The sequence below is a fragment of the Schistocerca nitens genome, chromosome 5 (genome assembly GCF_023898315.1).
Source record: "Schistocerca nitens isolate TAMUIC-IGC-003100 chromosome 5, iqSchNite1.1, whole genome shotgun sequence".
Classification (NCBI taxonomy): Eukaryota; Metazoa; Arthropoda; class Insecta; order Orthoptera; family Acrididae; genus Schistocerca; species Schistocerca nitens.
Window position 1 is genome coordinate 553,489,547 of NC_064618.1, and position 26,448 is coordinate 553,515,994.

Below are 26,448 nucleotides of genomic sequence, written 5' to 3' on the forward strand. Positions count from 1 at the left end.
GTTTTTTCTTTAACATCTGGTCGATTACGTCTATGACAGGGTGGCAGGACTCACAGGAAGGACGTAAGACACATGCTCACCGATCGTTGATTTTCGGTCAGTATTATTTCGTATGCTAAGCAAAGAGTTATTGACGAAGTATTATACTTAGTATTAGTGATATGTTCGCATTTGAGCGTGAGGTTTATAAAGTTTGTTTTTGTGTAAAGGAAATAACTATGTCCAGTCGTATAGTGCGTATGGATTTGACTTGGAGTACTGTGATGGCAAAGGGTAGAGTATGTCCAGTAGTAAGGAAGGTACAGATATACCCATTTCCAGAGCAACAGCCTTCAGCGGGGTATATTTGCGATACTTCGCTCATTGCTGAATGCATTCAATTGAGACTGCGATCGTAACATTTAATTGTAAGTATAATGGTAGAAGATATATGTGGCCGGTTTTCTAGAATGTTTCGGTGTATGCAAAGTCTGTGGTGGTATTGATTGACGTTCGCTGTTAACGGCAGCAATCTTCCGAATGCATAGGCCTGTTGGAGTGTTATACTCTCCAATGTAATGTGCAAGAATTAACTTTGCAGTCCTCTACACGACTGAATAGCGAACTAATACTTGGTATGTGTTGGGCGGCTTTCGTGATCAAGTGGAAATTTGAGAAGATGGTGCATTTGCACTGGACCGTTATTCGCTCCCATGTAAACTGTTCTGTTCACTCCTTATGCACATTTGACGCCTTTATTTATTTCAAAGAATATCGATTGTGGTGCGTGCATCTGTCGTATGGAAGACATGGTTGCCTGTTCTCTAGACATGAGAAAGAGTGTGCTCCCTGCCGCCGTTGGATAAGCAGCTGCCAGCAGCAAGTCGTATATTCCTAGCACACTTATTTGTTACATAGTTTCGTATAGGAGGTGTAATTTCGAGTTTTAGTTACTGTAATCGTAAATTAAGGCAGATTGTAGCGCAGTCGATAGGCATTTGTACAGGTTAGTTAATACATTCTTTGCATGTTTCCCTTGCGTTATCTAGGCACAGACTCGTGTTTCAGTAACTGTTGTTCAGCATCGATTACAATGGACAGGGACTGTGATTGCTGTGTTCGGATGAGGGCTGAGTTGGCATCCCTTCACTCACAGCTGTAGGCGGCGCTGACTTTGGTCGCGCAGCTTGAGGCTGTTGCCAATGGGCACCACTGTGAGGAGCCGGACTTGGGTATCACCTGGATGTCAACCTCGTCCCGTTTGTCCCCAGATCGGTCTGCCGCTGTGGTTGCCCCGGTTGCTGCCCGCAGTGGGGCTGAGCCCTCGACTATGGTTGATTGGGAGGTCGTTCCAAGGCGTAGCAGGCAGCGAAAGACGTCCCCGGCGGCTGATCAGAAAGCCTCCCCGGTGCGTCTGACAAAGAGATTTCAGGTACTGTCTCTGGCTGAGCCAGATGCACCTGCCTGCCCTGTTTCAGAGGATGATTCCCAGCCTTCAAGGTCCGGGCAATCGCAGAGGGTGGGCTTATTGGTAGTTGGGAGCTCCAATGTTAGGCGCGTAATGGGGCCCCTTAGGGATATGGCGGCTAAGGAGGGGAAGAAATCCAGTGTGCACTCCGTGTGCATTCCGGGTGGGGTCATTCCTGATGTGGAAAGGGGTCCTTCCGGATGCCATGATGGTGGCACATGTCGGCACTAATGGCGTGTGTCGCTTTGGATCTGAAGAAATTCTCTCTGGATTCTAGCGGCTATCTGATTTGGTGAAGGCTGGTGGTCTTGCTTACGAGGTGAAGGCAGAGCTCACCATCTGCAGCATCGTTGACAGAACCGACTGCGGACCTTTGGTGCAGAGCCGGGTGGAGGGTCTGAATCAGAGGCTCAGACGGTTTTGCGACCGTGTTGGCTGCAGATTCCTTGACTTGCGCCATAGGGGTGGGGTTTCGGGTTCCGCTGAATAGGTCAGGAGTTCACTACACTCAGCTGGCGGCTACACGGGTAGCGGAGGCTGTGTGGCGTGGACTGGGCGGTTTTTTAGGTTAGAAGGCCTCGGGAAAGTATGGGGTGGGCTACAATCTCAAAGGGTGCATGGCAAATACAGGACGTGCTTGGATCAAGGAACAGTCGGAATTGTAGTTGTAAATTGTTGTAGTTGTGCTGGGAAAGTCCCTGAGCTTCAAGCGCTAATAGAAAGCACAGAAGCTAAAATCGTTATAGGTACAGAAAGCTGGCTAAATCCTGAAATAAGTTCTGCAGAAATTTTTACGAAGTCTCAGATGGTGTTCAGGAAAGATAGATTAGGCAGAATTGGTGGTGGAGTGTTTGTGTCTGTCAGTAGTGGTTTATCTTGTAGTGAAGTCGAAGTAGATACTCCGTGCGAATTGGTATGGGTGGAGGTTATACTTAACAGCCGAACTAAGTTAATAATTGGCTCCTTCTACCGACCCCCAGTTCAGAGAAAATTTGAGTCTCCTAACAAATAAACACCCCACTCATACGGTTATAGTTGGTGGGGACTTCAACCTTCCCTCGATATGTTGGAAAAAATACTTGTCCTAAATGCTTTCTCCGAAAATTATTTCGAGCAGTTAGTCCACGAACCCACACGAATTGTAAATGGTTGCGAAAACACACTTGACCTCTTAGCCACAAACAATCCAGAGCTAATAGAGAGCATCATGACTGATACAGGGATTAGTGATCACAAGGTCGTTGTAGCTAGGCTCAATACCGTTTCTTCCAAATCCACCAGAAACAAACGCAAAATAATTTTATTTAAAAAAGCGGATAAAGTGTCGCTAGAAGGCTTCCTAAGAGACAATCTCCATTCCTTCCGAACTGACTATGCAAATGTAGACGAGATGTGGCTCAAATTCAAAGATATAGTAGCAACAGCAATTGAGAGATTCATACCTCATAAATTGGTAAGAGATGGAACTGATCCCCCATGGTACACATAACAGGTCCGAACGCTGTTGCAGAGGCAACGGAAAAAGCATGCGAAGTTCAGAAGAACGCGAAATCCCGAAGATTGGCTAAAATTTACAGACGCGCGAAATTTGGCACGGACTTCAATGCGAGATGCCTTTAATAGGTTCCACGACGAAACATTGTCTCGAAATTTGATAGAAAATCGGAAGAAATTCTGGTCGTATGTAAAGTACACAAGCGGCAAGACGCAGTCAATACCTTCGCCGCGCAGTGCCGACGGTACTGTTAACCGACGACTGTCCGCTAAAGCGGAGTTATTGAACGCAGTTTTCCGAAATTCCTTCACCAGGGAAGACGAATGGAATATTCCAGAATTTGAAACACGAACAGCTGCTAGCATGAGTTTCTTAGAAGTAGATACCTTAGGGCTTGCGAAGCAACTCAAATCGCTTGATACGGCCAAGTCTTCAGGTCCAGATTGTATACCGATTAGGTACCTTTCAGATTACGCTGATACAATATCTCCCTACTTAGCAATCATATACAACCGCTCGCTCAGCGATAGATCTGTACCTACAGATTGGAAAATTGCGCAGGTCGCACCAGTTTTTAAGAAGGGTAGTAGGAGTAATCCATCGAACTACAGATCTATATCATTGACGTCGGTTTGCAGTAGGGTTTTGGAGCATATACTGTATTCAAACATTATGAATCACCTATTGATACGTAATCAGCATGGTTTCAGAAAACATCGTTCTTGTGCAACGCAGCTAGCTCTTTATTCGCACGAAGTAATGGCCGCTATCGACAGGGGATCTCAAGTTGATTCCGTATTTCTAGATTTCCGGAAAGCTTTTGACAGCGTTCCTCACAAGTGACTTCTAATCAAGCTGCGGGCCTATGGGGTATCGTCTCAGTTGTGCGACTGGATTCGTGAATTCCTGTCAGGAAGGTCACAGTTCGTAGTAATAGACGGCAAATCATCGAGTAAAACTGAAGTGATATCAGGTGTTCCCCAGGGTTGCGTCCTGGGACCTCTGCTGTTCCTGATCTATGTAAATGATCTGGGTGACAATCTGAGCAGTTCTCTTAGGTTGTTCGCAGATGAAGCTGAAATTTACCGTCTAGTAAGGTCATCCAAAGACCAGTATCAGTTGCAAAGCGATTTAGAAAAGATTGCTGTATGGTGTGGCATGTGGCAGTTGACGCTAAATAACGAAAAGTGTGAGGTGATCCACATGAGTTCCAAAAGAAATCCGTTGGAATTCGATTACTCGATAAATAGTACAATTCTCAGGGCTGTCAGTTCAACTAAGTACCTTGGTGTTAAAATTACGAACAACTTCAGTTGGAAAGACCACATAGATAATATTGTGGGGAAGGCGAGCCAAAGGTTGCGTTTCATTGGCAGGACACTTAGAAGATGCAGCAAGTCCACTAAAGAGACAGCTTAGACTACGCTCGTTCGTCCTGTGTTAGAATATTGCTGCGCGGTGTGGGATCCTTACCAGGTGGGATTGACGGAGGACATCGAAAGGGTGCAAAAAAGGGCAGCTCGTTTTGTATTATCACGTAATAGGGGAGGGAGTGTGGCAGACATGATACACGAGTTGGGATGGAAGTCATTAAAGCAAAGACGTTTTTCGTCGCGACAAGATCTATTTACGAAATTTCGGTCTCCAACTTTCTCTTCCGAATGAGAAAATATTTTGTTGAGCCCAACCTACATAGGTAGGAATGATCATCAAAATAAAATAAGAGAAATCAGAGCTCGAGCAGAAAGGTTTAGGTGTTCGTTTTTCCCGCGCGCTGTTCGGGAGTGGAATGGTAGAGAGATAGTATGATTGTGGTTCGATGAACCCTCTGCCAAGCACTTAAAAATGTTAATTGCAGAGCAATCATGTAGATGTAGATGTAGATGTAAACCTTAGTTGTCTTGTAAATTATAGGGATGATTTGGAATCTGTTACATCAGCGAGGTCGGTATTCGCTGGTGGAAATATGATTTTTCATATGTTTGTTTCTAGTTAGTCAGTGGTCTAGAGCATGCTCGATGTAACTAAAGTTTCGGGTTTGCAGATAAAGAATTTCGAGTATATATGTTCTGAATTATGGTGCGCTAGCGATCGGTAGGCTACTGCTGTGTGCATGATATCGAAAAGTACTCCGAAAATGATATAATATTATGGTGAAAATAGGTGTGTTCTTGTAATTCCAGAGTTTGCAGATGTCTGTAGAAACGCAAACAAGCAGGCAGGTCCGGACCATAAACAGTAGCGCATTTGTACCGAGGGGGAAACGAGTCTGTCTTTGTACATCAGTTCTGAGAGTGACTTCGATTCAATGATGGCGTTCTGATGTAAAAGGATTAATTTTGTATGGTGTAGCATTGGAATTGTATGTTTACTACATCGACATGGTACGTGTTGATATATGGCTGAGTTGGAGATCAGTTTCACACACTAATATTCAAGCTCCTGGCCACAGTGGGAGGAGAGTGTAAATGAGTAGGTGTCTTTATGTATTTGACTGTCTGTGTCACACTTTGCGAGGATAAGTTGTCGGTGCAAAGTAGTGATCAGTGTAAAGTAGTTTATTACTGCAGAATGTCGCATCTGTAGAAGGAAAGAAAAGGCTGATGGCGCTTCCCTAGGACTGGGGAGCATCATAAGATATAGCATGTGTGAGTGTAGCCATACGGTAATTTTTTCGGGTGCTGTACAGATATAAACGATAACTGCACTGTTTGTCTAAAATGTGTATATACTGTATTGTAAAGTTAGTGTGACTTACATTGTGTAAAATTTGTATACATCGCATTGTCAAGTTAGTATGGTTTATGTTATGGCATGACTAGAGAGGGTGACTGTGTGTCCTATCGTGAGGGACGTATAGATTGAGCAGATTGATAATGACGAGGGAATGAGTGAGAGTTTTTAAGTGGAAAATTATATTCTCTATAGATACTGAAGCACATTCATCAGGAGGAGAGATTACCTGTACATTGATTGGTGTCAGACTGTAGCAGGAATCGTAATATTTAATTGTAGTTGCAGTGGTAAATATATTCCTGACTTGCAATATTCTTGTGAGTCTGGCATGTATTTAATAATGTGGAGACAATTTTTCGCGTTTAACTGTAAATTCAATTTAGCGATCTGTGTAAAATAACCACTGAAAGCCCCCAGAAAGAATAGGTGGATGGTGCTTCGATACCGGTGGCATCAGTAATTCGGCGGGTAAATTCGATAAGAGCAAATGATAATGTTGGATTGATTAACATGCTTTGTGCTGGGATATGGGAGCCTCTACATAGCTGTGCGAACATTTGCGTATGTTGTGAGCTGGGGGGTATCACGTGATGGTGTCGGTATCACGTTAGGGCCGCGAGGAAGACTGCGTTGGACGTTATTGTGCGTTATTTTCGTAAAGAGGTCACGTTAGGGAAAGAATTTCCGTGCATACAAGCTGAGAGAAGACGAAAACTAGTACAAAAGCGCGCGTTAAGTATTTCTGGGGGGCTGTGGAATTAGAGTTACACTTGGTTATTATTTTAGATAGCAATGTGGCTTGAATATAAGATTAATAACGTTGCTTGATGCGTTTGCGATGGTAAGTAGCTACGGGCGACGAATCGTCAGTCAAACGTCACGTATGGTCCATTAGAATCGCTAAGGAGAATGCAGGTTCTGCTATTCTGGAATAGATTTCTGCAGCGCTTTCACCAGACTGCAGTTAGAGTGAGGGTAGCGAGAAATGCCCCACGCGCTCGGCTCTGCTTGGAGGGCACGCTCTGTAAATAAGCCATTGCCCCTGTCTGATCACGTCATCAACGCCGCCTACATACAACTTTTGCCTGTGTTCGGTGGCAGCTCATGTCTGTGCTCCCGCCCGATCACGTCAGCTTGTGTGTATAGGTGAAGACGTGTTTGGATAGGAATTTCTTAGAAATGAAGTATGAATGAGATGTCGCCGCCTCATGCTTGCTGGAGCCGGGCGGGGGCCTGTGCATGACTTGACAGCTGATGGCCACGCCACGTCGTTGGGGTCGTCTGTGCGCTCTACTGGAGACTAAAGCAGTAGCCAATAGGAGTGCCCCATTCTAGGTTAGGTCATGAATGAACACTGCGCTCAAAGTGGGAAAATGTGGAACTTCTCATTTGATCATTGAATATTGAAACTGTAAATTGACTTATTGAATATGATTAAAATTGAAATGGACTTAAGTACTTAGCTAATTAATATGTTAGATGCATGATGTAGGTGTTACTTTAGTTAGAATATTTACAGGCGGGCATATAAAGGTCTAGGCTGGAGGCTGTGGCGTCAGCGGCCACTTGCTCGTGGGCTGATGATGTGGTGTGTGTCCGGTTATAATGCAAGAGAGAGAGAGAGAGAGAGAGAGAGAGAGAGAGAGAGATAGAGAGAGAGAGAGAGAGAGAGAGAGCAGATGATCTTGTGTCATCACCAGATGTCACGGTAATGCCCTCTGGTAGCCACGATATAAACTAAGACAGTTGGGCTCTGGAGCTCACGGTGGACACACTGGGTGCAGCCATCTTGAATAACAGTACTTGCGTCATCACCTGATGTCAGGAGAGTGCCTCTGGTGGCACCGATATGAAGTAAGCCAGTTGGAATCCAGACCTAGTGGCGAACACATCTGCTTGAAATTGGTTAGCTAATAAAGAGAAGTAGTTTTTTCCCGCTATTTTCTTTGCTTGGTAGAGATAAGAGTGGTGTGGCGCATTATTGAGCTGGAATTTGAACTTCGCGCCAAAATCCGCCATATTGATTGACGTCACTGCCGCCATCATTGGATGACATCATGCGCTGTTGCCAAGTCTACAAAACGCCATCTTGGATGACGTCATCGCCGCTATCTTGGATACATCTAGCAACAATGCAAAGTGGACTAGAACTGGATTTGTTCCAATATTAGGGTTAGTTTCCTTACCACCTCTATACTGCATACTAGTATCTGTCGAATTGCCAGTCTTGTACCCTCAAAATATTGCGATCGCCTAATATACTTTACTGCTGATCAGGGCCTGCTTCTCAGTACCTGATAACCATGCTCCAACAATACCCTAATGTGCAAAGGTCATGGGATAGCGATATGCACGTATCAATGTGGAATGGCTCTGAGCACTATGGGACTTAACATCTATGGTCATCAGTCCCCTAGAACTTAGAACTACTTAAACCTAACTAACCTAAGGACAGCACACAACACCCAGCCATCACGAGGCAGAGAAAATCCCTGACCCCGCCGGGAATCGAACCCGGGAACCCGAGCGTGGGAAGCGAGAACGCTACCGCACGACCACGAGATGCGGGCTGAATAGTATCAATGTGGGACGTACAATGAACATATCCTTTAGGCCAGTGCAATGAAATGTGTCATTAATGGGCTATGGCAGCAGACGACCGATGCGAATGCCCTTGCTAACAGCACGACATAGTCTGCAGCACCTCTCCTGGGTTCGTTACCGTATCAGATGGAGGCTAGACGATTGAAAAACTGTGGCCTTGTCAGATGAGTCCCGATTTCGCTTGGTAAGAGCTGATGGTAGGTTTCGAGTGTGGCGCAGACCCCACGAAGCCCTGGACCCACATTACACTGTGCAAGTTGGTGTTCACTCCATTATGGTTTGGGCTGTGTTTACATGGAATGGACTGGATCCTGTGGTCCTACTGTACCGATCATTAACTGGAAATGGTTATGTTCGGCTACTTGGAGACCATATGCGTCATTCATTGACTTCATGTTCCCACACAACGACGAAATTTTTATGGATGACAATGTGACATGTCACTGGGCCACAATTGTTCGTAATGGGTTTGATGAACATTCTGAATAGTTTGAGCGTATGATTTCGCCACCATGATCGCTCAACATGAACCCCATCGAATATTTATGGGACATAATCGAGAGATCAGTTGGTGCCCAAAAACCCACACCGGTAGCACTTTTGCAACAATGGACAGCTAAAGAGGCAGCATGGCTCGGTATTTCTGCAGGGGACTTCCAACGACTTTTTGAGTCCATGCCACGTCGAGTTGCTGCTGTAAAGGGAACCCACGTCTCCTGCCAAAACTATCAAGGAGCAGAGGAAGTTTCTTGTAATAACTGTTATATTTAACAGAACGCTTCTACAAGCAGACTGATACCTTAATGTTCTGTACACAGATCGACAGATCGTCCACATACTCAAATCTCCGCTCAACATCACACATAGTTTAATTCGAGTTCTCTCCCGTAACGAACACAATAACTATTCAATCGTTTCCTTTCTTCTTTGTATATCTGTCCTTTACTCTGAGACTACCAAAGCACAACCGAGCCAACAGTCCAATACGCAGGCAGCCGCCCCGAGCATGTAGGGATGCCCGTCCGTCGCCTTGCCTTTTCAACGGCCTGCATTTGCTTCTCCTTACCCCCTCTGGTGTACCTGTTGGGCGAAAGTGCACACAGTGGAACGTTTCCCAATTTAATAACGGGATAAATAGCACCGTTCGGTCACATGAACATCCTGCATTGCGCTAAGAGTATGGAGGTGGAAAACGACATTGCCGAAATCGGTAAGTTGCACCTCCGTAGTTATACTTCTATTATTGCAAAAATTGGTACTGCAAATTTTAGAATCATAAACTGAAAAAACTCAGACCTTTTATATTCTCATTTTCGAGAGGTTTCGCAGCAATGCTTTGTCAACTCGCCCAGCAAGTAAACAGTGGTAAGTCACTGCTAAGACATGTTAAGAGCACTCAGTTTGCGAATAGGCAGTGTTACGTACCTATTGACTTATTATTAAGAATAAAATTTTCTACAGAACTTACGATTTTAAAAATATGCCGTTACTCTAGAAATATATGAAAATAAGGACTTATCTGAATAAATAAATCAGAATGAGTGTACCTGAAATATCTTATTTCTTATATTTTATTGAAATTATGCTACGCAATTTCCCAAAACAACCAACTTGCCCATTACCATTGTCCACAGCCGATAACTTAATAAATAAGGTACTTTTCGCAGTACAAGTCTTTTTTTTCCTACACTGCTGTGCAATTCAGCAGCTAACAGGCCTACAACTTGTTCAGAGTAATAAATAACGTAAAGCCACAGTGAATGTTCCTCATCTTAAAGTGATAAATGCAAGGACTACCGCCGCACTATCCTATTAAAATTCCTTTGTGTTAGAAGGCTACTTGACTAGTTGAAACTGAAGAATAATGTTCGCAAAGACTCACTAAAAACATAAACAGCGCACGCTACCCCGTATGGCTGGCTCATGAAGATCTCTCAACACCTGAGTGGTGAATCTTGCAAAACGTCAATCCCTGTCTCACACGCTCGGTACATGTAAGCTTACTTGGAGCACACCTTTGGGATCATCAATACTGCTCGTCAAAATTTCTAGCGTTGACAATACGTCAGCACACGCTATCAGGATGTCAGTATATTGACGATGTGACAATATTATCGAAAGTGTGAGGATCTCTTAATCAAGTGTTCGCCAAACTACTCCCCGTGGAGAAGATCCAGCCTGTGAAGTTGGTTCATCGGGCCAAAATGAAATCCTCTTATTTTTGGACGCAAAAAGAATATCTTATAATTTTGTTACAAATGTAGGATGTGAGGAGCGTACATATGAAATGATGTTTGCTGCCGATATGTTTCACAATGTCAATGAACTGAATGTGCAATTGTAGAGAAAAGGATCATTTGCACATGAAATATGGTCACAAGTAAAATCATTCAAAGCAAAAGTAGGTCTACATGCAAGGCAAGTAAGTAAAGGCAATTTATGTCATTTCCCTTTATTAGGAAAACAGATAATGCCTGAAACTGTTTCTGCTAAGACTACGAATCATCTGCAGACTTTGGAGGACGAGTTCACAAGAAGATTTCCGGCCTTGAAGAAAACTGAACCTCAGTTCAATATGCAATCATATCCCATAACCGTCTGATGTTGACCCAGCGCCTCAGGAACTGCACCTTGAACTTATTCACATGCAGTCAGATCACTCTGTGAAAGAAATGTTTAATACTGTGACATTAGTTGTTAGCTGAAAAATTTCCATAAATGAAGAAACTTGCTAGGAAAATGTGCTCCTTCTTGGGTATATACACATTTATAAGTAAAGGTTTTCTTGCTTCACGGTGTGGCCGAGCGGTTCTAGGTGCTTCAGTCCGGAACCGCGCGACTGTTACGGTCGCAGGTTCGAATCCTGCCTCGGGCATGGATGTGTGTGATGTCTCTAGGTTAGTTAGGTTTAAGTAGTTCTACGTTCTAGGGGACTGATGACCTCAGATGTTAAGTCCCATAGTACTCAGAGCCATTTGAACCATTTTTCTTGCTTGAATCAGTGAGAGTAAATATCGATGCTCTTTGAGAAACATTAACTTGCAAAAATATAGTTCATCCATCCTCGGAATCAATTTATACCTCTTATCTATATTGATACTGGCATGATACTGGTCCCGGAGATTCCAAGACTGTATCAAAATCTCTTCAGTAGTTCCTCCAACTAGCCCGGACATACAAAAAAGAAGCGGGCAGAGGCCTTCAGTTTATATATGAAAGAGTGAAGATTTAATGTAACATTTTTATTTACTTATTAAAACATGAATGCAACTTACATTTTACGTTTGCGTGCGTAATGGTCGTCTAGTATGCTTTTGACGGATGATGAATGCAGTGTATCTTCAAATGGCAAAAGGATATTTTTATGTGATGCAGTTACAGTTTAAAAAGTTTCAGATTTTTTTTAACTTTTACTTATACTGTGAAACCTTGCAGCGGTTCTAGGCGCTTCAGTCCGAAACCGCGCTGCCGCTACACTCGCAGGTTCGAATCCTGCCTCGGGCATGGATGTGTGTGATGTGCTTAGGTTAGTTAGGTTTAAGTAGTTTTAAGTCTAGGGGACTGATTACCTCAGATGTTAAGTCCCATAGTGCTTAGAGCCATTTGAACCATTTTAAATCTTGCATTTTGCCGAATTTCATGATTCTAGATCAACGAGGAGTACTCTATAAGTTTTAATGAATGAGTTTGCGAGTATCAAAATATATGACATAAATGACCTAATCTTTTGAGCGCATTGACTCAGAAGCTTAAATTTTTTACGCCACCAAGGGCCCATAGATCTTAATATGTGACATAAATTTGAACTTGATGCATCAGCCGATTCCAGAGAAAACAGGGTTTAACAAACGAACACACAGGCAGATGGATAAAAAATGACTAAAAAGAATTTATTTTGTGTGATATAATTACAAATTAACGATTTTCGGACTTTTTTCTTTACTTGTAGTGTGAAACGTTGCTTGTTGACAAATTTCATGATTGTAGGTCAACGGAAGTATCCCATAGCTTTTGATGAGTGAGTTTGCGAGTTTCAAAATAAGTGACAATAATTGATTGCATTGACTTAGAAGCTTAAAATTTGCACACCACCCAGAGACCTTAGACGTTAATACGTGACATAAATTTGAACTCAATACGCTAGCCGTTCCTGCGGAAAAGGGTTCGTAACAGACGGATAGACAGACGGTTCAAAAAAATTGCCCAGGTGCCAGTAGGACTAGCGTACTAAGTGCATACTAAGTGCGTACTAAGTACATACTTAATTACGTATAAAGACAGTTCATCCATTCCGGGAATCGATGATCTTGACGATTTTTGCCGGTTGTCGACATTGATATAGGCAAGATATCGGTCCAGTGGTTTCCGAGGCTTTCGACAATGTTTCAGTTTCAAGTTTGAAGTAGGATTACAAATTACAAAAGAAATATTTTATTCGTGTGATATGATTACAAATTAACCATTTTGTGATTTTTTTTCCTCCACATTTACTCTGAAATTTTATGATTCCACTTCAAGCGGGAGTGCCCTCCCCTCTAGGTTTTAATGAGAGAGTTTTCAAGTATCAAGATATGGGACATAAATGTCCATATCTTTTGACTGAATTGAATTACAAACTTAAAATTTTTACCCGCCAAGGAACCGTAGATACTAACGTGTGACTTAAATTTGCGCTGATAAAAATGGTTCTTAACAGTCGAACAGACAGACAGACGGACAACAAAGCGATCCTATGTGTAAGGGTTCCATGTTTACAGACTGAGGCACGGAAGCCTAAAAGCTGAACAAAAGTGTGGGAGGGAACATTCGTCTTATTAAACTGGCTATAAAACTAAACATGTTTGCAGATGCAGGTGACATGAAATTAGAATGTAAGTATGACTATTTTATTTATATTTATTGCTTTTTATGGTAGAATTTATTTCTGAAATCAAAAGTTAACTAATGAATGCTATCATTTTAAAAGATACAATCTTCCCCCAATCTCCACTTCCACGAAGTGGCCGCTGATCCAAAACAATTGTCCGCCAAAAAAAAGTGGTTCAAATGGCTCTGAGCACTATGGGACTTAACATCTATGGTCATCAGTCCCTAGAACTTAGAACTACTTAAACCTAACTAACCTAAGGACATCGCACAACACCCAGTCATCACGAGGCAGAGAAAATCCCTGACCCCGCCGGGAATCGAACCCGGGAACCCGGGCGCGGGAAGCGAGAATGCTACCGCACGACCACGAGCTGCGGACAATTGTCCACCCCATCACTAGGTGAATACCGGGCCCATACCCAAGTCCCACCTCAGTTACACGATTCTCAAATACTTTGAAAGCTTTCGCCCACTTTCAGACGAATAATACTATACACAGACGGTTGGAGTGCACATATTCCGTCCCAGGGGGTGACGTGGAGACGACAGGAGACGTATCCAGTCACTGTTTATATTAACCATGCCAAATCCATTAATAACCTTGCCAACCCTGCGCCGACGCAGGAGAAAGACACAAGAAAAAGAAGAAGTACACGGGAGAGTCTTCGTCGGTCTCCAATAGCTTAGCTCAGGGTGATTGAGACGTGCTAGAGATGGCGTTTATCTCTGAAAAAAACCGGTTTTCGGTTATATCTTTTTTTTTACATGCCAGTTTAACCAGACTATTAATACCGCTCAAAATAACCGGTTTCTGAAATAACCGATTTTCCATTTTTTAAATACTTATTATTTCACGTAATAAACGTAGAAAATTTTTTTTAAAAATTTTTACTTCCTGCGTTTCAAGACACATAGAATCAAAACATTACATATGCAAATAAAAGAAAACTTAACCCATCCACCCTTCGCTACTTTTCTCGAGAAGTGATAAGTGCTTGACTACTACAAAAAAATCACCAGTATTCTCCTGCTGATTCTAATTTTGTGAAATTCAAAAATCGTGTTGTAATCGGAGTCGATACCACTATCTGGACATTGCGAATAATAAGTGCTAAAGAGTGAAAACTGACGTTGGAGAACTGTATTTCTCGTGTTAAGTTGTCTGTTTTCTAGGGCTACAAGCAGATAAAGGGATGTTATGCAGTAGACACAGGCAGAAGATCAGCTACCTTCTATTTTTATTGTAAACTATAAATGAACTGTTAGGTTTCACGGTTTTGCCTTACATTATGTGTCCAGATTGTTGCCATTCCTTTCAATCTTTTAAAACAGATGGAACATTGTACTTCATTAATACTGCACTTCACAAGCTACTTGAAGACTAGGGATGACGTCATTCTGTAATACTACTGATATTCGATGACGACAGTGAAAAACTACCAAAGAGGCCCAATGGGGCAAGTCTCGCACGCTATATGTACACGCGTAACATGTACCAGGTTACACCACATGGTAACAGGTACATTACTGTCTCAGTAATGCTGTACCAATTATTCTGCCATTTGTTGTTGCTCGTCTCTGTCCTTGTTATTAAAATGGCACTGATCGATTTTCCCATTTTCTATAATAACACAATATTTCAGACCAATGCAATTTTACGAACAAAAATTCTACATCTACATGCCCACCATGCAAATCACACTCAAGTACCTGCCACAGGATTTATCGAACCACCTTCACAATAATTCTCTGTTACTCCACTCTCGAACAGCGCGCCGAAATACTGACACCTGTATCTTTCCGTGTGAGGTCTGATTTCCCTTATTTTATTATAATGATGAATTCTCCCTACTTAGGTTGGCACCAACAAACTATTTTAGCACTCGGAGAGGAAGTTGGTGATTGAAATTCGTGAGAAGGTCCAGCCGCAACGAAAACAGCCTTGGTTTTTGATGTCCATCCCAAATCCTGTATCATGTTCGTGACGCTCTGTCTCTTATTTCTCGATAATACAAAACGTGCTGCCCTTCTTTGAGAATTCTCTATTTACTCCTTGAATTATATTTGGTAAGCATCCCACGCCAAGCAGCATTGCTCCAAAAGATGACGGACAAGCAGTCTCTTCTGAGATCTGTTGCATTTTCCAAGTGTTCTGCCAATAAAACGCAGTCTTTATTTCGTCTTCGCCATGAAGTTTTCTGTGTTCTTCCCAACTGAAGTTGTTCGTAATTGTAGTTCCTTTCATTTAGTTGAATTTAGGCTTTTAAATTTGACTGATTTATTGTGTAACCGAAGTTAACGTATTCCTTTTAGCACTCATGCGAATGACCTCACACCTTTCATTATTTAGGACCAATTTCTAATTTTCGCACCCTACAGACAACTTTTCTAAATAGTTTTGCAATTAGTTTTGATCTTCGAAGACTTTACGAGACGATAAACGACAGTATCATCAGCAGACAACCTAAGATTGCTGAGCAGATTGGACCCTAAATCGTTCACGTAGATGAGGAACGACAGAGGGCCTGTAACACTGCCTTGGGGAACGCCAGAAATCACTCCTGTTTTACTCTGTGATTTCCCGTCAGGTAATATGAAATGCGACCTCAGTCGCATAACTGAGATGATGTTCCACAAGCACGCAATTCGATTACAAGCCGCTTGTGAGGTACGATGTCAAAAGCCTTCTGGAAATCTATAAATATGGAATCAATTTGAAACCCTTTATCGATAGCACACAACACTTCGTGTGAGTTTCACAAGAAAGATATTTCCTAAATCCGTGTTGACTATGTATGAATAGACCGTTCTTCAAGGTAATTCATTATGTCTGAACACAATATACGTTCCAGAATCCTGTTGCTTATCGATGTTAAAGATATGGACCAGTAATTTAGTGGATTATTACTTTTGCCTTTCTTGAATATTAATATGACCTGTGCAACTTTCCAGTCTTTGGCCACGGGTTTTTCTTCGAGTGAGCAGTTGTATGCGATAGTTAAGTTTGGAGCTATTGCACCAGCGTAATCTGAAAGGAGCCTAACTGGTATGCAATCTGGACCGGAAGATTTACTTTTATTAAGTGAATTCGAATTCAGAAATATTTACTTCGTCTTGTGTGGTGAAGGAGTTTCGGAAGGCTGTGTGTAGTAACTCTGCTTTAGCAGCACTGTCGTCGATAGTATTTCCATTCCCATAGCGCAGAGAAGGGATTGACTGTGTCTTGCCGCTAGCATATTTTACGTGGGACCAGGATCTCTGGATTTTCTGATAGGTTTCGAAACAAAATGTTCAGATGTGTGTGGAATCTTATGGGACTTAAATGCTACGATCATCAGTCCTGAGACTGGTTTGATGCAGCTCTCATGCTACTCTATCCAGTCCAAGCTTCTTCATCTCCCAGTACCTACTGCAGCCTACATCCTTCTCAATCTGCTTAGTGTATTCATCTCTTGGTCTCCCTCTACGATTTTTACCCTCCAGTAATAAACTGGTGCTCCCTTGATATCTCAGAACATGTCCTACCAACCAGTCCCTTCTTCTGGTCAAGTTGTGCCACAAACTCCTCTTCTCCCCAATTCTGTTCAATACCTCCTCATTAGTTATGTGATCTACCCATCTAATCTTCAGCATTCTTGTGTAGCACCACATTTCGAAAGCTTCTATTCTCTTCTTGTCTAAACTATTTATCGTCCATGTTTTACTTCCATACATGGCTACACGCCATACAAATACTTTCAGAAACAACTTCCTGACACTTAAATCTATACTCGATGTTAACAAATTTATCTTCTTCAGAAATGCTTTCTTGCCATTGCCAGTCTACATTTTTATCCTCTCTACTTCGACCGGCATCACTTATTTTGCTCCCCAAATAACAAAACTCCTTTACTACTTTAAGTGTCTCATTTCCTAATCTAATTCCCTCAGCATCGCCCGACTTAATTCGACTACATTCCATGATCCTTGTTTTGCTTTTGTTGATGTTCATCTTATATCCTCCTTTCAAGACACTGTCCATTCTGTTCAACTGCTCTTCTAAGTCCTTTGCTGTCTCTGATTGAATTACAATGTCATCGGCGAACCTCAAAGTTTTTATTTCTTCTCCATGGATTTTAATACCTACTCAGAACTTTTCTTTTGTTTCCTTTACTGCTTGCTCAATATACAGATTGAATAGCATCGGGGAGAGGCTACAACCCTGTCTCATTCCCTTCCCAACCACTGCTTCCTATTCATGCCCCTCAACTCTTATAACTGCCATCTGCCTTCTGTACAAATTGTAAATAGCCTTTCGATCCCTGTATTTTACCCCTGCCACCTTCAGAATTTGAAAGAGTATTCCAGTCAACATGGTCGAAAGCTTTCTCTAAGTCTACAAATGCTAGAAACGTAGGTTTGCCTTTCCTTAATCTTTCGTCTAAGATAAGTCGTAGGATCAGTATTGCCTCACGTGTTCCAACATTTCTACGGAATCCAAACTGATCTTCCCCGAGGTCGGCTTCTACCAGTTTTTCCATTCGTCTGTAAAGAATTCGCGTTAGTATTTTGCAGCTGTGACTTATTAAACTGATAGTTCGGTAATTTTCACATCTGTCAACACCTACTTTCTTTGGGATTGGAATTATTATATTCTTCTTGAAGTCTGAGGGTATTTCGCCTGTCTCGTACATCTTGCTCACCAGATGGTAGATTTTTGTCAGGACTGGCTCTCCCAAGGCTGTCAGTAGTTCTAATGGAATGTTGCCTACTCTCGGGGCTTTGTTTCGACTTAGCTTACACACTACTTAACCTAAATTATCCTAAGGGGAAACACACACACACCCATGCCCGAGCGAGGACTCGGACCTCCACCGGGACCAGCCGCACAGTCCATGACTGCAGCGCCTTAGACCGCTCGGCTAATCCCACGTGGCTGGTTTCGAAACGAAGTTTCGTTGTCGAAACCATTACAAGTATCTCGCATTGAAGTGCGCGCTAAATTTCGAGCGTTCTTTAAAAAAAGGTTTACTTAAAAACCAAAAATTTTAGTAGTGCTGCTGTGAGTAATTGATATTGCGGATTTTTATCCGGCTATTAATGAAAAATAAATAACCGAGACCAATCAACCACCGAAAAATACCTGTTATTCGGAACTAAAACACAGGTATCGGTTTTAACCGGTCGGTTTTTCCTATCCTTGGCCGATAGTGCGTAGTCGAAATATCGTGATTTGTAGTATACGACGAACGGCTGCAAGCCCGAAATCTCCTCCAACAATGTTAAGTCGCTTCCTCGCAAGGACTTGGGACTTCAGGCGCCGACGGTGGAGGACTACCTGGGCGCGAAGCACTACTACGACCTGGTGCTTGCGGCGAAGGCGCGGCGCGAGCAGCTGCTGCTGGCCGTGCAGAACCTGTGGCTGCGGCTGCGGGAGGCGGAGGCGCGCAGCCGCCAGATCCACACCAACCTGCAGGCCGACCGCCGCCTCGCCGCCGCCCTCGACGCGCGCCTCCACCTCTGCCAGCAGCACAAGGCCTCCTCCTCGTAAGGCACACTCTCTCAAATCACACACAGCAAGCTCCAGGTTATTCGCGTTAACGCCAACGAGTGACTGCACCGACAACTGCCAAACTCGAGTGTGTGTGTGTGTGTGTGTGTGTGGGGTGGGGGTGGGGGCTTACAAGCGCAGCGCCGAGGTTAACCAGCGCCGTTACATATATTTAAAGAAACGAATGTGGATAAAATGTCTAAAATTGTGAGGTGGAAACCTTTAAAATGACGCTCATTCACTCAACCCACCTCACTCGCGTAGACCCACACAGTCACTCTATCTCACAGGCCTTTATACAACGGAGGGGGGTGAAAGATGCTTTTCGAGGGATTAAAACAGAAGTAAAACCACAGAAGAGCTAAAAGAAAGGCTCGTGGAAATTTGACTGTCTGATCACTTACAAAAAAACATGGATGAGCCAGTCACCCTGTCAACAAATTAAGAACATAGTTAGAACTATATTAATACCGTCAGCTGCGCACGGGCGTTGATACAGATCAACAGGGACAGGTGAAAATGTGTGCTCCGACGGGGACTCGAACCCGGGATCTCCTGCTCACATGGCAGACGCTCTATCCAGCCGAGCCACCGAGAGCACAGATAATAGCGCGGCTACAGGGACTATCTCGCGCACGCCTCCCGCGAGACTCACATTCTCATCTTGTATGTCCACACACTACCTTCGTAGTGTCCCACCCCAACACACTCATTACTCGTGGAAGACATTCTTCCAAGTCCCGTAAGAGTTTGGGGAATATGTGTGCATCCGCACAGAAGAAGAAGGTCATGGTCGGTATCGCCAGAACTATATACTTATATGGATATGGTGTCTCTTCTTTCGGACATGTCCGAAAGAACAGACACCATATCCATATAAGTATATGACCTTGCCGTGGTGGATTGGCTTATGTAAGTAACAGTATCCCACCTGTACGCCCATGCACAATGAGTAGTACAGTCTGTTTATTGTCGTGTTCCACAGTATCAGCATGATGTCTCCAAGAAAAGACTAATTTTTTATCCAGTGTGCTTGCTTGCTCTTCAGCCATAGAGCTGAGACTAAAAATAGTAATACGGATATGGTGTCTGTTCTTACGGAACTTGGAAGGATGTCTTCCACGAGTAATGAGTGTGTTGGGGTGGGACACTACGAATGTAGTGTGTAGACATACAAGATGAGAATGTGAGTCTCGCGGGAGGCGTGCGCGAGATAGTCCCTGCAGTCGCACTGTCATCTGTGCCCTCGATGGCTCAGATGGTATTTCGAGAAGACAACCCAGTCTTACACCAACGTCTGGAGAACGAGTCGATAGATGGCTCTCTTGCTTTATCGAACGTCGGGTCGTAAGCAGGTGTCGCCCCCGACACGAATTTCATTTCATTGCTACAGGAGCATGTTTCTTTTGTATTTTTACTATCCGCAATGTCTTCATGTCTTTCATTTGGACATTTTTAGTTTTATTCATTTCCTTAATTAATTAATTTTCTAATTAGTTACTATTTGTCAACATTTGGACATTGTAGACACTATTTATGCGGTAATACAACAAAATGTTTGTCAGCAAAGGTTGTAAGTCTAACATTGGAAAAAAAAAGAAGTGGTAATCGCCGTGTATTCTAAACTTACGGTCGCCTGTTCGCGTCCACCTATCTTTTTTTTTTTTTTTTTTTTTTACTCTACGGCGCTCGTCTATAGTTATGAAAAAAAAAGATGGATAGAGCGTCTGACATATAAGCAGGAGATCCCGGGTTCAATTCCCGGTCGGGGCACACATTTTCACCTGTCCCTGTTGATCTATATCAACGTCCGTGCGCAGTTGACGGTATTAATATAATTCTAATGTCGTTCTAGACGGCTGCAGGTCATCAATCCACCATATCCACCATATCCACCATATCCATATAAGTACATTAAGAACATCTCCCTAAAATTTTAGCAGACAAGTTGGACGTGTCACAAAACCGTAAAATTCTAAACACACCCATTTCAACGTCACTTAAAATACATGGGGGATCTGCTGGCAAACCTGCAGTTGCCCTCTGGTCTGAAAATAAAACAGAGTCGAGTAAAATGTAGCACGCACTGATCTGTACGCCACAGGCACCACACACTGGATAGTCCGCTCCCCGGAGCAAGAAGCCATGACTCATACGATTGTGACCTATGCGAAGACGGTAGGGATGACCTCATCCCGTCTACGCGGCTGCAAGGAAGTAAGCCACGGCCGCATGGTTGGCTTCACTAGATGCAGCTTATTATCAGCCACTTCCAGCCACTCGTCCTAACATCGACACATAACTCTCTACCTCAACGGGGAGGTGGTAGCATGCAGGGGGATAGCACAATGAAATGTTGTAACTAGAGAAAAGCAGCGGCTATACATCTATCGATTGAAGTGCGTGATCTCATAAATGATAGCCAAAACCTACTTTTCGAGTTTGATGCAGCTGAGCGGTCTTGGTCAATGCCTTTGATAAATGCAATGGGCCTGTCATTGGAGCCCACTCGGTATGACAACACCGCACCAATGTCATAAAATGAAGCATCTGCTACAAGAATGACACAGGTTTGCTGAGGTCGAAGTGGCCCAAACACCAATCACTTAGTAGTGTGTCTTTCAGCACCTGGAAAGTGATGTAGCATTCGGCAGACCATACCAACAGAACGCCGTTGCGGCGCAAGCGATTTAGAAGCGCTGCGATCTGAGTGGCATTCAGGATAAAACGGATGTAACAGGTTATATTCCCCATTACAGCTTGCAGTTCTAATACTTTGGTCGGCGCAGGCAAGTCACGAATGGCCACTGAGTGTGACTGTGACAGATGGATGCTGTGCGCATCAATCATGTGACCAAGATACTCAATTTCGGTGAGAGAGAAGGAACACTTAGAACGGTTCCATGTCAGTCCCACTTCGGACAACACTTGAAACAATGTCTCTAAATTTTGTAGCTTTTCTCCTGGCATACGACCAGAGACAACCATATCATCTAAATAGTTACAACAAAAAGGTAGCGCCGGCCGGTGTGGCCGTGCGGTTAAAGGCGCTTCAGTCTGGAACCGCGTGACCGCTACGGTCGCAGGTTCGAATCCTGCCTCGGGCATGGATGTGTGTGATGTCCTTAGGTTAGTTAGGTTTAATTAGTTCTAAGTTCTAGGCGACTGATGACCTCAGAAGTTAAGTCGCATAGTGCTCAGAGCCATTTGAACCATTTTGAACAAAAAGGTAGTTGCGACGTCAGTTGCTCAAGATACCCTTGGAAAATAGCTGGGGCGAAAGAGACAACGAATGGTGACCGCCGAAACTGTGTGTGTGTTAACCACAAGAAACTTCTTTGACTTTTCATCTAAACGCAGTTGCATGTATTCCTCCTGGAGATCAGTTTTTAAAAAGAAGCGACCCTGGCTTAATTTTTCCATCAAATCCTCATTGCAGAGCAACGGAAAAGAATCACTAACCGTTTGTGGGTTGACAGTTGATTTAAAGTCTGCACAGAGTCTCAACACACCCGATGGTTTCGTAAAGACCGCCAGGGGTTGAGCCCACTGGCTGGCCAATATTGGTTTGATGACGTCATTGTCCTGCAACCTCTGCAACTCTGTGGCAACTCAGTCCTGTAATGGATAAGGGACAGGAAGAGCACCAAAAAACTAAGGATGTGCAATGTTTTTCAGTGTCACGTGGGCCTCGAAGCCTTGGACCTTGTGTAAACTACCATGGAACAGAGCACTGTACTTGTCTCAGAATGGTTTAATGTTGGCCAGAAACCCAGATGAATTAATTTGTAACACCTTACCCTGAATTGACAATCCGAAAAGGTAACGGTATCCATGCCTCAAATGTTAGTAGACTTTACAGAGCACAGCTTATGAAATAACACTGTTTTAGTAGTTCCATGGAATATGGCTGGTAAATTCCATGATCCACGCACAGGAATAGGTTGTCCGTTGTACAGTATGTTGACAACATGGATGCTGCAGCTGTGGGCTGCCTACCATTCAAACGTAGCGCAGCTGAGCAGCGTAACAGTAGCACCAGTATATAACTGGAAATTAACGCACTTCGTGAGGACACGTGACTGAACATACAACTTATTGGATTGCCGATTGGTAAGTTCAGACTTAGTGTTCTGGTAATCTGACAAAACAACGACAAGATCGGCGGATCGTTGCACAGCAAACACAACATACACCTCATTAGAATCATTGTCTGACATGTTATTGTTGTTGTGGTCTTCAGTCCTAAGACTGGTTTGATGCAGCTCTCCATGCTAACCTATCCTGTGCAAGCTTCTTCATCTCCCAGTACTTACTGCAACCCACATCCCTCTGAATCTGCTTAGTGTATTCATCTCTTGGTCTCCCTCTACGATTTTTACCCTCCACGCTGCCCTCCAATGCTAAATTTGTGATCCCTTGATGCCTCAGAACATGTCCTACCAACCGATCCTTTCTTTTTGTCAAGTTGTGCCACATACTCCTCTTCTCCCCAATTCTATTCAATACTTCCATCATTAGTTATGTGATCTACCCATCTAATCTTCAGCATTCTTGTGTAGCACCACATTTCGAAAGCTTCTATTCTCTTCTTGTCCAAATTATTTATCGTCCATGTTTCACTTCCATACATGGCTACACTCCATACAAATACTTTCAGAAACGACTTCCTGACACTTAAATCTATACTCGATGTTAACAAATTTCTCTTCTTCAGAAACGCTTTCCTTGCCATTGCCAGTCTACATTTTATATCCTCTCTACTTCGACCATCATCGGTTATTTTACTCCCTAAATAGCAAAACTCCTTTACTGCTTTAAGTGCATCATTTCCTAACACAATTCCCTCAGCATCACCCGACTTAATTCGACTACATTCCATTATCCTCGTTTTGTTTTTGTTGATGTTCATCTTATGTCCTCCTTTCAAGACACTGTCCATTCCGTTCAACTGCTCTTCCAAGTCCTTTGCTGTCTCTGATTGAATTACAATGTCATCGGCGAACCTCAAAGTTTTTATTTCTTCTCCATGGATTTTAATACCTACTTCGAATTTTTCTTTTGTTTCCTTTACTGCTTGCTGAATATACAGATTGAATAACATTGGGGATAGGCTACAACCCTGTCTCACTCCCTTCCCAACCATTGCTTCCCTTTCATGCCCCTCGACTCTTATAACTGCCATCTGGTTTCTGTACAAATTCCAAAGAGCCTTTCGCTCTCTGTATTTTACCCCTGCCACCTTTAGAATTCGAAAAAGAGTATTCCTGTCAACACTGTCAAAAGATTTCTCTAAGTCTACAAATGCTAGAAACGTAGGTTTGCCTTTCCTTAATATTTCTTCTAAGATAAGTCGTAAGGTCAGTATTGCCTCATGTGTTCCAATATTTCTACGGAATCCAAACTGATCTTCCCCGAGGTCGGCTTCTACCAGTTTTTCCATTCGTCTGTAAAGAATTCGCGTTAGTATTTTGCAGCTGTGACTTATTAAACTGATAGTTCGGTAATTTTCACATCTGTCAACACCTGCTTTCTATGGGATTGGAATTATTATATTCTTCTTGAAGTCTGAGGGTATTTCGCCTGTCTCGTACATCTTGCTCACCAGATGGTAGAGTTGTATCAGGACTGGCTCTCCCAAGGCAATCAGTAGTTCTAATGGAATGTTGTCTACTCCCGGGGCCTTGTTTCGACTCAGGTCTTTCAGTGCTCTGTCAAACTCTTCACGCAGTATCGTATCTCCCATTTCATCTTCATCTTCATCCTCTTCCATTTCCATAATATTGTCCTCAAGTACATCGCCATTGTATAGACCCTCTATATACTCCTTCCACCTTTCTGCCTTCCCTTCTTTGCTTAGAACTGGGTTGCCATCTGAGCTCTTGATATTCATACAAGTGGTTCTCTTCTCTCCAAAGGTCTCTTTAATTTTCCTGTAGGCAGTATCTATCTTACCCCTAGTGAGATAAGCCTCTACATCCTTACATTTGTGCTCTAGCCATCCCAGCTTAGCCATTTTGCACTTCCTGTCGATCTCATTTTTGAGACGTTTGTATTCCTTTTTGCCTACTTCATTTACTGCATTTTTATATTTTCTCCTTTCGTCAATTAAGTTCAATATTTCTTCTGTTACCCAAGTCGTTCTACTAGCCCTCGTCTTTTTACCTACTTGATCCTCTGCTGCCTTCACTACTTCATCCCTCAGCGCTACCCATTCTTCTTCTACTGTACTTCTTTCTCCCATTCCTGTCAATTGCTCCCTTATGCACTCCCTGAAACTCTGCACAACCTCTGGTTCTTTCAGTTTATCCAGGTCCCATCTCCTTAAATTCCCACCTTTTTGCAGTTTCTTCAGTTTTAATCTACAGTTCATAAACAATAGATTGTGGTCAGAGTCCACATCTGCCCCTGGAAATGTTTTACAATTTAAAACCTGGTCCCTAAATCTCTGTCTTACCATTATATAATCTATCTGATACCTTTTATTAGCTCAAGGATTTTTCCATGTATACAACCTTCTTTCATGATTCTTGAACCAAGTGTTAGCTATGATTAAGTTATGCTATGTGTAAAACTCTACCAGGCGGCTTCCTCTTTCATTTCTTAGCCCCAATCCATATTCACCTACTATGTTTTCTTCTCTCCCTTTTCCTACTCTCGAATTCCAGTCACCCTTTACTATTAAATTTTCGTCTCCCTTCACTTCCTGAATAATTTCTTTTATCTCATCATACATTTCTTCAATTTCTTCATCATATGCAGAGCTAGTTAGCATATAAACTTGTACTACTGTAGTAGGCATGGGCGTCGTGTCTATCTTGGCCACAATAATGCGTTCACTATGCTGTTTGAAGTAGCTTACCTGCACTCCTATTTTTTGTTCATTATTAAACCTACTCCTGCAGTACCCTTATTCGATTTTGTATTTATAACCCTGTATTCACCTGACCAAAAGTCTTGTTCCTCCTGCCAGCGAACTTCACTAACTCCCACTATATCTAACTTTAACCTATCCATTTCCCTTTTTAAATTTTCTAATCTACCTGCCCGGTTAAGGGATCTGACATTCCACGCTCCGATCTGTAGAACGCCAGTTTTCTTTTTCCTGATAACGATGTCCTCTTGAGTAGTCCCCGCCCGGAGATCCGAATGGGGGACTATTTTACCTCCGGAATATTTTACCCAAGAGGACGCCATCATTATTTATCCATACAGTGAAGCTGCATGCCCTCGGGTAAAATTACGGCCGTAGTTTCCCCTTGCTTTCAGCCGTTCGCAATACCAGCACAGCAAGGCCGTTTTGGTTAATGTTGCAAGGCCAGGTCAGTCAATCATCCAGACTGTTGCCCCTGCAACTACTGAAAAGGCTGCTGCCCCTCTTCAGGAACCACACGTTTGTCTGGCCTCTCAACAGATACCCCTCCGTTGTGGTTGCACCTACGGTACGGCCATCTGTATCGCTGAGGCACGCAAGCCTCCCCACCAACAGCAAGGTCCATGGTTCATGGGGAAGGATTGTCTGACATGGAATGTGAAAACCGCCTAACACCATCTGTGCCCGAATTTTGCAAACTTCGCACTTCAGGCCAAATTAAGTATGGAATTACAACGTCTGCATAACGATGGAGCGCTAATACTGGTGTTCAACAGCTGTCGTGCAGCGCCCATCATCATTACTGAGAGGCCCAATGGGGCGCTGCAAATTTGTAGAGAATTTAGTGCTATGGCCAATGTCGATCAGTGATCGACCGTATCGTATTTCCAAAC

General features: G+C 43.1%; 1 protein-coding gene across 1 annotated transcript in view; it reads left to right on the forward strand.

The window, feature by feature from the left end:
- Positions 1–26,448, forward strand: part of LOC126260574 (uncharacterized) — a 105,570-nt gene that overhangs the window by 71,937 nt on the left and 7,185 nt on the right. The window contains exon 6 of the mRNA XM_049957910.1: positions 18,544–18,677. Within this exon, the coding sequence (XP_049813867.1) occupies positions 18,544–18,677 (134 nt within the window). The remainder of the gene's footprint in view (positions 1–18,543; positions 18,678–26,448) is intronic.